Below are 12,689 nucleotides of genomic sequence, written 5' to 3' on the forward strand. Positions count from 1 at the left end.
CCAACAGCCCTTCCCCCGGATTGGAAGCTTCTTGGGGGAGGGTCACAGAGCCGCCTCCACTGTGGGCGGTGCCGGCGCTGAGCCGGTGGCTGGTGAAGCCTCTCCGAGTCCGCCCCTTCCTCGGACTTGGGGGAAGCAGGTCGGGGTGGGGAAGATCCCGCAGTCTGGGCAGCGGGAGCGCCGGGGCCATTACGCTCTGACTCGCGGGAGGAGGGAGAGGGGGATGCAGCGCGCATCGCGCTCCACTCCCTGTCGCTGCGCCGGCCCGCATTAAAAAGTGTCGCGCTCCACTTGGTGTGGGCTGCACCCAGAAGTCGCTCCCATCGGGCGGGTCTGGGGGTTCTCCCTTCGGCTTTCAGGGGAGGGCGGGGCGAGAAGGATCTGGGGCGGGACCAGGGTCTCTTTCGCTTTCCCTTTTGTTCTCCAACCGCCGCCCTGGTTCCGTGCGGGTGAGGAGACGGGCGGCTTCCCCGGTGGCTCCGCCTGTGCCCATACCCCCAGGCTCGCGGGGGCTCAGCGCCTTGCCGCCTCCGCGCACAAGTTGTGCCACGTGGCCTTGACCCCTGTGACTCCCCTGCAGCTCCCGGGCACGCACGAACGAGTCGACTCGCACGCTGGAAGCCAGTGAGTCGTCGGAGAGACTTGCTACCAAGAGCCCCGCGCGCCACGCCATGCCCGCCCGACTGGCCCCCGACGCCCTGCGCCCTACGGCCCTCCCCCTGCCCGCACCCTGTGCTGCACGCTCTCTCCGGCCTGGCCCGCGCGCTACGTTTCTCGGCCTGCTGGGCCCTGGACCAGCTGCTGGGCTGCTGGGCGCCGGCCGCACGCCCGAGCGACCAGATCTGGCTGAGCGCCGGAGCGGCTCTGCCGCTGCCGCTGCTTGTCGGCCTGCCTGTGGCACTGCCGGACCTGCTGCTGCAAGCCTGGCGCCGTCCCTTCTGCTACCAGCCCCCTCCGCAGTGCTGGGCGCCCCCCACGCCCTGGCGCCCCCCCAATTGAGCCCGCGCGCAGCTTCGGCGTCTTCGGCGTCAACCTGTGCCTGCTCCCCGACGGGTTGGCGCACAACCAGAGGCGGGCCGAGACCGTGGGCGCCGTGCTGCTTGCCGGCCTGCGGCATTCGCCCTATGGGGCTACCGGCTGCAGTTGGTCAGTGCAGGGGTGCCGTGCCAGCGAGGCTGGACTTCATGTGCCTGCAGGACGTGTTCCATCTTCGCGCAGAGCGACGCCTGCTGAGCCGCCTGGCACCCAGTCTGGGCCCGGTGTCGTACGACGTGGCACATTCGGCCTGCAGCCCGGGCTACACCTGAAGCTGCTGGGCAGCGGGCTGCTGCTGGCCTCGCGCTACCCGCTGCTACGCGCAGATTTCCAGTCCTTCCTCACGCACGTCGCGAGGATGCGCTGGCCTCCAAGGGACTACTTTCTGCACAGGTGCCCGCCCACCGGCCGCGGCGCTCCGGAACCCGGAAGGGGGCGGGGCATGGGGTCGAACGCGCGAAGGTCCCCAAGCGCAGCTGGGCATCCCGGACGGGCGCCGCATCGTGGGCTTTCCTGCACTGCACGCATTTGCACTCGCCGAGGGGTGAGCCCGACTGGCTGCTCGTAGGCTCGTGGGCGGGCCGCCCCCCCCTCACTCTGCGCGGAGCCCCAATCCTTGTCTGCACCTCCCCTCCCCCCACCGTTTATTCACTGCCCCAGGCGCCGCCAGTCCCTTCGAGTGCTGGTGGGCTCACAGATCGGGACCGGGCGGGGCGGGGGAAGGCGCGGGCGCAGCTGGGTGTCCAGGAGGCAGAATGGCACCTCGGACTGAGCCTTCCTTCCCTCCCCGTCCCTCCGCTCCAACCCACCCCGCCCCGCAGAGGACGGGCTCCTGCGCCGCACACAGCTGACGCTGTTGCTGGACTGGGCCGAGCTGTCCGAGGTTGAGAGCCGCCAAAGTGACGAGGCCGTGGCCTTCAGTGTGCGCCTGGGTGACCTAAACTTCGACAACTGCGCGCTTACGTGAGAAGAGGCTGCAGCGGGGCGGGCGGGCGGCCCCGCCCACCGAGCGCCGGCCTCTCCGCAGACCAGGCGCGGGAGCAGCGGCACCAGCTGCTCAGCCGCTTCCGGGACCGCCGCCGGCCGGGGACGCGCCGCGGTTGGGGGCGGACGGACCTAGGGCGGGCTCGCGGGCCAGGCTCCCACTGATACCGCCCTTCCCCGCCCTCCTCCGCCCTCCCCAGGAACGCGGCCGAGATCCTGCCGTCTCCGCCACTCCGTGGCCTGCTCCGCGGAGATGCTGAGGTGAGTGGCCACCTGGGGGCCAGGCAACGCCCGGAAGGAGGGCTGCCCTGACCTTGGTGACACTGCCACCCTCCTCAGGGCCTTGGAGCAGGAGGAAGGGGCGCCGCCACTCCCTGGCAGGCCCTCCCTGAGCACTGGCGGGCCGGCGCCTGGACTACATCACCTACCGAGGAGGACCCGGAGGCGTTCTGAGCCCAGTATGTGCCAGAGCCCAGAGCTCAGGGTGCTGGGCCTGCTGGCGCTGGGGCGACCCCTCAACCTGACTCCTGCCCCCAAGAGGTGGAACGGGGTGACATTCAGCACCCGCCCTGGCGGGGCTTACGGACCACCTGGCTGTGGGACTTGCAAGCCCTCCTAAGGCAGGTATGGAGGAGACAGGTGCCAGCACGGGTGGAAAGACAGACAGGGACGCAGAACGTGAGCCTGGCCAGCCGCCACTGGACAGGACGACTTCAGGGATCTTTATTGTGCGGGGCCCTCCCTCACACAGTCTCCTGGGCCCTGCGGTACTCATAGACGCTGCCCCGCTCAGGGAAGGCTAGGGGCTGCAGGAGCGACGCCGGCAGAGGGGGCGGGGTCCTCTGGGTCCCCATAGCCCCCCGCCGCCTGGTGTGTGGAGACAGAACACATCCTGTGGGGCAGAGGAGAAGGTTCAGCGTGGGGATGGGCTTCTGCCTGTCTCCTGCCACCATCCCCTCCCCGGCGGGGCAGTGCGGCCACAGCAGCCAGCTGGGACCCCAGGAGTCTGCAGCCCCCATCCTTCAGGAGCCAAATTAAACTCCGTCTCTAGTTATCTGTGCAACTCCATTCACTCTGTGGGATGAGGGCAGCTGGGGGTGGGGGCAGGGATGGGCCAGGCCAGGCCGCAATCCTTACCCCGGGGGACACAAGCACCGAGGTCTTCCCACCCAGATTTACTGTCCGGCCGTCCTTCCGGATCAGTAGGTTTAGGCCACGGGTTCCGGGCTCACCCCCTGCAAGAAGAGGCAAGGTGGGGGTGGCCCAGGAGGCAAGGAAGTGAGAGACGTGGGGAGTTGGTGGGGGAATAGGGGGGTAGATGGGACAGGAGGTGGGTGGGGGACTGAGGGCCGTGATGGGCTGGGGGGAGAGGGGAAGGGAGCCACTTACCCATAAGGCCGTAAGGCTGGAAGGCGCGGCGCTCGGTCAGCACTGACAGAAGCGCCTCCTCACGAAAAAGCAGCTCGCGGATAACACCATCGCCGCCCCGGAAGCGGCCGCGCCCCCCAGACCCCAGTCTCAGTTCAAAGCGGCGCAGGATAACTGGGTACCTGCGCGGGGCCAGGGTCTCAGCCCAGCCCGCCCCCCCCCCGCTCCAGCCCAGGCCCGGCTCCTCAGCCCCACCCCTTCCTGCACGGCTCACCTGCTCTCCAGGATCTCGGGGTCGGTGATCCGTGTGTTGGTCATGTGGCTGTGCACACCGCTGCGCCCATGCCAGCCGGGGCCCGCGCCCGCGCCGCCCGCCACCGTCTCGTAGTAGCCCATGTGGGTGTTGCCCAAGGTCACGTTGTTCATGCAGCCCTGGCAGGGGCAAGTGGCCGCTGCACTGGCTGGGGGTGCGTCCCCTCTCGGCCAGTCGCAGCCTGCAGCCCTCCCCCCTCCCCCCGCCCCCAGCAGCCCCAGAGCTGTGCCCACCGGCCCACCACACCTGGGAAGCAGCGCAGGCCCCGAAGGCCCCCAGGATGACGTCCACCACCCGCTGCGACGTAAGCACGTTGCCGCCCACCACCGCCGCCTCTGGGGATGGGTCCAGGATGGAGCCCTTAGGAATCACAACACGCACCGGTGCCAGGCAGCCCTGTGGGGAGAGGGACCGGTGCTCAAGAAGAGTTGGGAGGTACACCACACACATCCCTAGGATCAGTCCGACCTTGGGCTGACCTAGCCCCAGGCTCCCTCAGGGCGACATGGGGCTTGGGGTTGACCTGCTGTCCGTGTGCACAGCACACCCTTGCACACCTGGTTGAGTGGGATGTCGCGCCCGACCAGACAGCGAAGGCAGTAGATGAGCGCAGACAGTGTGATGGCCCGAGGCGCGTTGAGGTTGCCGAACACCTCGGGCCCCGTGCCGCTGAAATCAAACACCGCGCTACCCTGCCCGCCAGAGAGGAGGGGAGAAGTCAGCAGCCGGGTGGCCACGGCCCTGATGCCTGGGGAGGTCCGTCCTCCCAAGACTGACCTCACTCACGTTGATCTGCACTCGGAGTCGGATGGGAGAACCGTCGTCCATGTGGTCCTCTGCAGACACCTCCAGGGGCAGGCCCCGGGCCTGCCGGGAGGTTCCAAAGGCCCGAAGCATGTCTCGCACAGCTAGCTCAGCGTTCGCCTGGTGGAGAGTATGTTCAGTAACGGCCGCGCCACCTTCCAGGTGGGCCAGGTGCCCCCCACCTCCGTCCACCTGCCTGGGGCAGGCACAGAGCTGCCGGCTTGCTCCTTCCCCCCCGGCCCACCTGAATGTGGCCCATGTAGGCCTGCACCACATCCAGGCCGTACTGCCCAATGAGCTCGCCCACCAGCTGGATGCCCTTCTGGTTGGCTGCCACCTGGGCACGCAGATCTGACAGGTTGTCGTGCAGGTTCCGTGTTCCGCTGCAGCCTGGAATCTTGCCTGGTGCCCGCAGGGCTTCAGTTACCGCTGAATGGATGGGATCGCCACTGAGCCACTCAAAGTCCCAGGGCAACCTGGTGCCCTGCTCCACCTGCTGTACTTCTCTGCTGGGGCACTTGCAGGGACCACATGTTGGCCCATCACTGGCTCCCCACTGGCTACCCTGCTGGCTCTTCCAGGTCCCTGAAAATCCCCAGCTTCCCTCCGTCAGCTACTGAACCTTCTTCCCACACCACAATGCCCCAGGGCACCCTAGCATGGGACAAGCAGCTTTGACCGTGACCATGATCTCACGTGGGCTGGAGGTACCCGGGGCAGGGGGCGGGGCAGGGGGAAGGTTCCCTCAGCAAACTCTCCTCCCTCCTTCGTTTCTCCTGCCCTACCTCCCCACCACGGGGCCCACACGCTCCAGCCTTTTCTGGGCTCCCCTCCCCTCTCCCAGCAGGAAAAACCACTTCCCTTAACCCTCCCACACTCACACTGCCCTCAGCCCTGGGGCCCCGAACTCACCGCCACAGCCAGTCGTTTTGAAAGAGCGCCAGCATGGCTGCCTGTGCGCCCCGCCACCGCCCCCAAAAGATCTGGACAAGGCGTCCACCTCGGGCAGCAGTACAGGTTCTGGCCCCGTGGACCACTCCCTGCTTCGGGAAAGCTCCCCTCCTGAGTCTGCATCAGGGTCCTCCCAGGCTCCCTGGCCACTGGGTCCTCTGCCAGACATGCCTGCACAGGTCCCTCGGTGACCCCTACCCTCTGCCCCCACCCCATACTGACCAAGGGAGCAGCCAGGCCTCAGTCACTCTGTTCGTGTTCTCAGCACCCACAGCTGCCTGTGGCTCTGTTACCCCACCTTCCACCCTGCCCACATCACCTGTTCTCACTCTGGGATGCCCCCAGGGCTCTCACACCAGCTGTCCCTGACCCCCAGATCCCATTGCAGTTTCTGTCCCACCTTCCTGGCAACTGCAGTGCCAGGACCTCCATCCTACGGCTGTCCAAACTTGATTCCCTCCCCGCTGCCCAAATCCCACCACTTAGCAACCCTGACCTCCAAAACACCCTCACCATTGCTTCCCAGCTTGAGGCTCAGCATCTTCCAGGGCGAGAGCAGCTGCCCCCACCCCACGCCCCCTGCCCGGCCTGCAGGAGCCTCCATGCGCCCTGCACATAGGCGGGGGACTTGCCTGGTGCACAGGCAGCTCAGGCCCAGCTGAAGCCCTTCACAGCTGCCCAGTGACTGACCCAGGCCCAGGAAAGCTCTCCGAGAGCCTGCAGCCCCTGGCCGCTGGTGCTGCCGTGTCTCTGCAGTCCCCAGACCCAGTGCAAACCCAGTGTAAATCATAAACGCCACCAGCAGCCGCCCACCTTAAAATAGGCTCCTTCCCCTCCTGCGCCCAATCCCTTGGGTGTCCTGGCCAGCTCCCCACCCCCAAACCTTCCAGGCCTCCTTGGACCCAGGCAGAACTCAGCTCAGCTCGTCTGATCACCTCTGAGAGGCGATCTGCAACCACCCTGGGGGGTCACCGACCAGCTCCCTCAGCCTGGAGGCCGGCTTAGGCCAGGGGGGAGGGGGGCAGCGGGGGCTGCATCCCCGTGTCCAGCCCAGCCTGGCTGCAGGAAGCGGCCAGGTGTTTCAGCCCCACCCCAGACCCGTTCCCACTCACCCTCCTCCTGGAAGACACCCGCCTGGACGAGTCTGAAGGACAGAAAGACGGCGCCCTCCTGCTGCAGGGTGGTGGAGTGGGGGGGCATGGAGCCCGGTGTGATGCCCCCAATGTCCGCGTGGTGCCCACGGCTGGCCACGTAGAACACAGGCCGCGTCTGACCCGGCCAAAACACCTAGGGGTGAGGGCAACAGTCAGGGGCGCCGGCGGCCCTACCACCCAAGGTACCTGGGCAGCGACCCTCACCGGTGTGATGACGGTCAGGTCTGGCAGGTGGCTGCCCCCCGCGCAGGGGTGGTTGCTCAGTAGCACGTCGCCGGGATGGAGGTCAGCCCCCAAGTGCTGGATCTGAAGCCAGGAGACGGGTGCAGAGTGGGGAGGGGGCCTGCGCAAGGGGCGGGGGGCAGGGAGAGGGGCCCGCCGAACCTGGAACTGCACCGTCTCCTGCATGGCACCCAGGTGCACAGGGATGTGAGGGGCGTTGGAGACCAACCCCCCGTCGGGTCCAAAGAGGGCGCAGGAGAAGTCCAGGCGCTCCTTGATGTTGGTGGAGATGGCCGTGCGCTGCAGGATGCGGCCCATCTGCTCTGGGGACACAGAGTGACCAGATGCCCGCTGGCCCCACCCCATCCACAGCGCATTCCCGGGGTACGGAGAGGCAGGGCCCACCGCCTTCAAGGCCTCTGAGTCCCGGACCCAGGACCCGAAGCGGGCGATGGTCCACCCAGACACTGCGAGGCCATGGCCGAGCCGCATCTTACTCGTGAAGAGCACCCCCTTGCTCCCCACTGCCCGGCGCCCCCACCAACCCTACGCCCTGCTTCGTACATTAAGAAACTGGTGCTGAGGCACAGAGCCTGGGTTCACCGTGCAGAGCCCAGATCGCGTGGTGCCGGGAGGAGAAAAGCGCCCACCCTGCCCAGGGCCTGCAGTGCAAGCGGGGCTGTGCCATCCCAGGGCCAGGGCCACACTGCCTGCACCACCGCAGGACGGCTTCCGCTTCCGCCCCTTCCCCCGGCTCACGCTTTCTCTCCCCACACCCCTGCCTGGCGCGCCGCAGGGAGCGGGGCGGGGGAGCAGGATGGTGGAAGCCACTCACCAGCAATGCTCATGAAGCGATGGGAGAAGATGGACAGGTGGATGGGGTCGAGCTGGGCACCCACCGTGCCGGGGGCCTCAGCCCCCACGGAGATGCGGATGTCCCCAGTCTCAGTCACCTCCGCCTGGCAGGCTGGCTCCACCAGGATGGTACTGCGGGCAGGGCAGCAAAGGGGCTGCAGGAGCCAGGCCACACACCCCTCCCAAGCAGGGACCCCACGTGCCCAGGCCCAGAAGCAGCCCAACCAGGAAGGGACCCGAGAGCCCTTCAGACTCCTGCAGCCTGGGCCCCACGGGTCACCCTAGCCCCGGCAGCCGTGGCCCCGGCCCTCAGCCCACCTGTTGCTGTCAATGAGGAGGCAGGGCCCCTGCAGCTTGTGCCCGGCGCCCAGCTCGCCCAACAGGTACACGGGGGTCTCCTGGTAGCCCCCCTCGAAGTAGCAACGGGTCGTCTGAGGAGGGTGTCAGGTGAGCGAAGTTCCTAGGGCCGGTGCCCTCCCCGCGTCTCCCCCTCCACACCTGTCCCCGTGTCCCAGTGGGTGTGGGTGGACGGGCACAGGCAGGGCCACCAACCTTGTCTACCCGGGGAGGCCCACTCTGGGCTTTCGGGACGTACTCGAGGCGAAGGCCACTGCGGCCAGTGCCCCTCACCCGCACGTCGTCCACCACCACTGGCCGCTCAGGGATGATGAAGCCAAACTCCCTCATGTACCTGCACACCCGGAGGTCCCAGAGAGCCATCAGGGCGGGCAGCCAGGCCAGCGGACGCCAGCCAGGGCTCCCAAGACGCGGAGCTCACATACCTCTCGACGAAGCCTGCCCCAAAGTCGCCGGCTCGGGGTGAGTGGGCAGTGGCCGGGTGCTGGTGGGCGGACACCATCAGGGCGCAGTCCGTGCCCTGGTAGCGCAGGTGCAGGAAGCTCTCGGTGCTGATCTGAGCCCTGCAACGGCGACAGGCAGGGCACTCGCACTGGGTACCCTTGAGGACACCTAGGCCACCCCTCCCTGACTGCCGCCGAAGAGGCCCCAAGTGAAGCGGCTCGGATGCGGCAGGCCCTCCACCTGGCCCGGCAGCCCCCGGAGCCCCACCTGGGGAAGCCCTGGGCCCGCAAGGCATCCACGCACTGCTCCTCCAGGCGGCTCAGCCTCTGGTCCAGCTGCACAAAGGTCTCAGGAGCATAGGGCAGGGAGCAGGGCTCCTGTGCCTCGTGTACCACGTCTGCCAGGGCCAGGCCCAGTGCTGACAGCAGCCCGCTATGCCTAGGGGGACAGGGACCGCACAGCGAAAGGGTGGGGTGCCTCCCAAAGTGGCCCCCCGGCCCCAGGACACACGCACCACACCCAGACACACCTGTGAATGTGCACGGTGTCCATGCCCAGGGCCCGGGCGATGGCGCAAGCATGCTGCCCACCAGCTCCCCCAAAGCAAGCCAGCACGTGGGCCGAGGGGTCGTGGCCTCGTGCCTGGGGAGCCAGAAGGGGATCAGTGGCCTACCCTGCCCCGCCCGGCCCTCCCCCATCCTGTCTCCCACCCCTGGGCGAGGGGAAAGGCGGCTGTACCTGCGTGAGCGCACGGATGGGCCGGCACATGGCCTCGTTGGCCACACGCACAAACCCCATGGCCACCTCCTCCAGGCTCAGTGGGGAGGCCGGACAAGGCCCGTTGGTCAGGAAGCTGTTGACCTCAGTGGCTACAGCCTCCAGGGCCTTTCGGGACGCCTCCGGGGACAGTGGCTGGTCCTCTCCCGGCCCAAAAATGCGGGGAAAGGAGGCAGGCAGCAGGCGACCCAGGACCAGATTAGCATCCGTCACGGTCACGGGGCCTCCTGGGAGGTGTGCACGGTGTGGGGCTGGAGGTGAGCGCCGGGAGCGGGCAGTGGGGGTGGGCTGGAGGGGTCGCTGGGCCGGGGCTGTGTGGGAAGGGGACTGGCAGAGCACATGCCAGCTCTTACCTTTGCGGTAGCAGGCGGGGCCAGGGTGGGCTCCTGCAGACTCTGGCCCCACCACGAAGAGGCCTGACCTTTGGAGAGGGGAATTGGAGGTGGAGGTGGGCTGGGAGGCAGGGCTGGGAGGCAGGGCTGGGGGTCCCGCCCAGGTGCGGGACAGGGCTGACCTGAAGAAGAGGCGGGAGCCCCCACCAGCTGCCACAGTGTTGATGTCCAGCTGGGGGGCCTGGAGGGTGACACCAGCTGTGCTGGCCTCGAAGACGTGTTCAAATTCGCCAGCATAGCGGCTCACGTCGGTAGACGTGCCTGGTGGGAGACGGGGTGGTAAGGGGTCATCCCACAGACCTGGATGCCTGACATTGCCCAGCCCGGCATCTGAGGCTCCCCCGGACCCCACCCTCAGGCCCTCATACCTCCCATGTCAAAGCCGATGACAGGATGGCCACCCTCCACCCGGTAGGTGGTGGCTGCGTAACCAACCACGCCCCCAGCAGGGCCCGAGAGCACAGCGCGGGAGCCACTGAAGGAGTCCATGGGCGCCAGGCCACCATCGGAGCGCATGAACAGCACCTGCACGTCCTGTGGGCAGGCAGGTGGGCAGTGAGGGGCAGGGCGGCGCAGGGCGGGGGTGGCCAGGGGCGGGCCGGCGGGGGGCCTCACCTTGAGCTGACCCTGGAAGCCACGGCGGAAGCCCTGCACGTAGCGCTGGATGGTGGGTGTGAGGTAGGCGTCAGCGCAGGCAGTGTGCCCCCGGGGCACGATACGCACCATGGGCATGGCCTCCGAGGACAGTGACACGTGTGTGAAGCCCAGCTCGTGGGCCAGGGCGCCCACCTGCTGCTCGTGCTGGGCCCACCTACGATGGCGTCCGAGTGCCGCTGAGCTGCCTGCCCACCCGCTGGCCCACCTGCCGCCGGCACCCCCAGCCAGCCCACACTCACGTGTATGAGTGCATGAGCACCACGGCCAGGCTGCGGATGCCTCGAGACAGGAGCTCCTCCAGCTTCCCTCGCAGGCCCCCCAGGTCCACAGGCTGCTGCACCTCCAGCAGGTCCCCTGTGCGGCCTGCAGGGAAGCCCGCCGCTGCCCCGTCAAAGGCCCATCTGGGCCTGCTGCCCTGCGCCCCGACACTCGGGCATCCGTACCTTTCACAGGCATCCCAGCACCTGGCTCCCCTCGATACAGCACCACACGCTCGTCCACTTCCAGCACCTCCTCGTACAGCATCTCGGGCATGGGCACGGCCTGAGGGCAGGCAGAGGCTCAGAGGAGTCCCAGGCCTGAGGGTCCCTGCTGGGGCCCTGCACGGGTGGGGCAATGCAGGTGAGCAGATGTGTCCCAACAGGCCAGTCCACAGGCCCAGGAGACACAGTGAAACAGGGTGACACAGTCAGAGCGGGTGGCCCCAGGAAGGCCCACCCGGGGGGCGGCTCTCTGCCCCCAGGCCTCTGAGTGCAGCCAACTGCCCCACCCCCACAAAGGCAGCTCCTTCCCAGAGCCCAACCGTGGGGGTGAGGGTCAGGGTCCAAGACTGGGCGGAGCGGCAGACAGGCATAGGACAACACGTGACCAGTCAGGGCTAGGGGGACGCAGCGTCCCACTACGAGTGCCCGGAACCTCCTCTCTATCAGCTGGTGGCCTTGGGCTGGCACTGACCCTTCCAAGGACCGCCCTCCCTGAGGGGCCACGGCACTCCAGGGAAAACGTGCGCTGCAGAGCTGGCCACCTGCTGGCGTGGATGAACTCACCAGGTCAAAGAGGTCTTCACGGGCCTGGGTGCCCACATGCAGCAGGTCTCGGAAGCCGCGAGTCACCAGCAGTGCCACCCGCTCCCCGCGCCGTTCCAGCAGCGCGTTGGTAGCTACCGTGGTGCCCATGCGGATGCTGGCGATGCGACTGGTATCCAGCGGCCGGTCCCGCGGCAACAGCATGCCCCCCTCCTGGGAACCACGTGGTCAGCCATCAGGCCTCTGGCCCCAAGGTCCCTCCCCACCCCACCACTCTGCCCTGGCCACCTGCTCCAGGATGCGGCGGATGCCCTCGGTGGGGGCATCCACATAGTTGGCAGGGTCTTCTGAGAGCAGCTTTAAGACCCTCACGTGCCCCCCTGGGCACTGGGCAAAGACATCTGTGAAGGTGCCTCCGCGGTCAATGGCAAAGTGGAAGCGCCCCTCCGGGCTGCCCATGGTGGTGGGGCTGGAGTCCAGCAGCGACTCTTCAGCCGGCAGTCCTGGGAGCACTGGACAGAGGCAGTGGGTCAGCAGGGAGGCCTGGGGGGCATCCTGGGATGGGGAGAAGACAGGGGTTCCACGCCCATGAGGGGCCCTGGGTGGAGCCAGAGCTGGGCAAGTCCTGCTGGGCCTCATGACCCCCACTCCCCAGTTCCAGTGCGCAGGGTTGCAAGGGACCCCAGGGCCTGGAGCAGGCCTTGCAAAGGAGGAGGCGCGGCGGGAGCCCTCGGGCTGGGGTTTCTGGGCCCTTAAGCACGAAGAGGCACGTGGGTTGGGGGCTGGTGAGGAAAGGCCCACTTCCCAAAGGCTCGACCTTGGAGCAGAGGCCGAGCGGGACACGGGGACGGGGCGGAGCCTGCGCAGGCGACGGGGCGGGGCCGGGAGGCGAAGGGGAGCGAGCGGTGGGGGCGAGTGGGGGCCGGGGGTGCGGACAGGGGAGCGGGGAGGATCCTGGCGCGGCGCCCACCTGGCCTGTCGGCTCCGGTCGCTCGCCGTCCGTTCGGCCGCACTCGCTCCGGGCCCTGCCCGCGCCCTCCCCCAGCCCGGAAGCGGGGCCCGCCGGGCTCTCCGGTTGCGTCAGGCTCGGGTGGCCCGGAGCCGCGGGCGGCAGGCGTCTCCATCAAGATCCCCGGCGGGGCGGCGCCGTGCCGGCGCGGCCCCACCCCGCGGCCCGGCCCCCGGGCACCTGGGCTCTTCGGCCGCCTGGCCCTGCGCCGGTCCGGAGCTCGCTGAGCGCGGGCGCCCCGGGTACCCTCCTCCAGGTGCCCCGGGGCAGGCGGAGCGCAGACGACCTCGGACCGCGCCCCCCCAGCGTGCGGCGGTTGTGGCGGCCCGGGGTGGGGGATGG

The 12,689-nt window shown here is 68.4% G+C and overlaps 2 protein-coding genes across 6 annotated transcripts; one reads left to right on the forward strand and one right to left on the reverse strand.

The window, feature by feature from the left end:
* The first annotated feature begins 671 nt into the window (after positions 1-671).
* Positions 672-3,073, forward strand: LOC116742267. Its single transcript, XM_032609593.1, has 6 exons — positions 672-917; positions 1,001-1,142; positions 1,235-1,579; positions 1,857-1,998; positions 2,220-2,280; positions 2,359-3,073. Exons 1-6 carry the CDS (start codon positions 672-674, stop codon positions 2,470-2,472), a joined length of 1,050 nt encoding a protein of 349 aa, XP_032465484.1. The 3' UTR covers positions 2,473-3,073.
* Positions 2,699-12,621, reverse strand: OPLAH (5-oxoprolinase, ATP-hydrolysing). Of its 5 annotated transcripts, XM_032610665.1 has the most exons (27): positions 12,309-12,617; positions 11,627-11,850; positions 11,360-11,551; positions 10,757-10,856; positions 10,553-10,676; positions 10,272-10,467; positions 10,025-10,190; positions 9,779-9,917; positions 9,618-9,685; positions 9,226-9,491; positions 9,017-9,129; positions 8,755-8,925; positions 8,469-8,606; positions 8,239-8,377; positions 8,005-8,117; positions 7,667-7,818; positions 6,994-7,154; positions 6,814-6,915; positions 6,568-6,742; positions 4,749-4,933; positions 4,478-4,624; positions 4,258-4,392; positions 3,947-4,096; positions 3,662-3,819; positions 3,409-3,569; positions 3,157-3,254; positions 2,699-2,911 (listed from the first exon to the last, which is right to left on the reverse strand). In XM_032610665.1, the coding sequence occupies exons 1-27, from the start codon at positions 12,460-12,462 to the stop codon at positions 2,819-2,821; spliced, it is 4,020 nt and encodes a 1,339-aa protein (XP_032466556.1). In that variant the 5' UTR covers positions 12,463-12,617; the 3' UTR covers positions 2,699-2,818. The 5 variants fall into 5 exon arrangements, with proteins under 5 accessions (XP_032466556.1, XP_032466555.1, XP_032466554.1 ...); XM_032610664.1 differs by having other exon boundaries at positions 4,487-4,624; positions 9,226-9,685; positions 12,309-12,619; XM_032610663.1 differs by having other exon boundaries at positions 9,226-9,685; positions 12,309-12,618.
* Positions 12,622-12,689: the final 68 nt, after the last annotated feature.

Source organism: Phocoena sinus, chromosome 17 (assembly GCF_008692025.1).
Source record: "Phocoena sinus isolate mPhoSin1 chromosome 17, mPhoSin1.pri, whole genome shotgun sequence".
Taxonomy (NCBI): domain Eukaryota; kingdom Metazoa; phylum Chordata; class Mammalia; order Artiodactyla; family Phocoenidae; genus Phocoena; species Phocoena sinus.

What these genes read in the sequence shown, in the direction of transcription:
- LOC116742267 (XM_032609593.1), top strand. Translation starts at nt 672, where the DNA reads ATGCCCGCCCGACTGGCCCCCGACGCCCTGCGCCCTACGGCCCTCCCC. An exon ending in GCATTTGCACTCGCCGAGGG is followed by an intron (nt 1,580 to 1,856) that starts GTGAGCCCGACT and finishes CCCGCCCCGCAG; the next exon opens with AGGACGGGCTCCTGCGCCGC. An exon ending in TTCGACAACTGCGCGCTTAC is followed by an intron (nt 1,999 to 2,219) that starts GTGAGAAGAGGC and finishes CGCCCTCCCCAG; the next exon opens with GAACGCGGCCGAGATCCTGC.
- OPLAH (XM_032610663.1), bottom strand. Translation starts at nt 12,462, where the DNA reads ATGGAGACGCCTGCCGCCCGCGGCTCCGGGCCACCCGAGCCTGACGCA. An exon ending in GTGAAGACCTCTTTGACCTG is followed by an intron (nt 10,857 to 11,359) that starts GTGAGTTCATCC and finishes GCCTGCCCTCAG; the next exon opens with GCCGTGCCCATGCCCGAGAT. An exon ending in CATCGGCTTTGACATGGGAG is followed by an intron (nt 9,918 to 10,024) that starts GTATGAGGGCCT and finishes GTCTCCCACCAG; the next exon opens with GCACGTCTACCGACGTGAGC.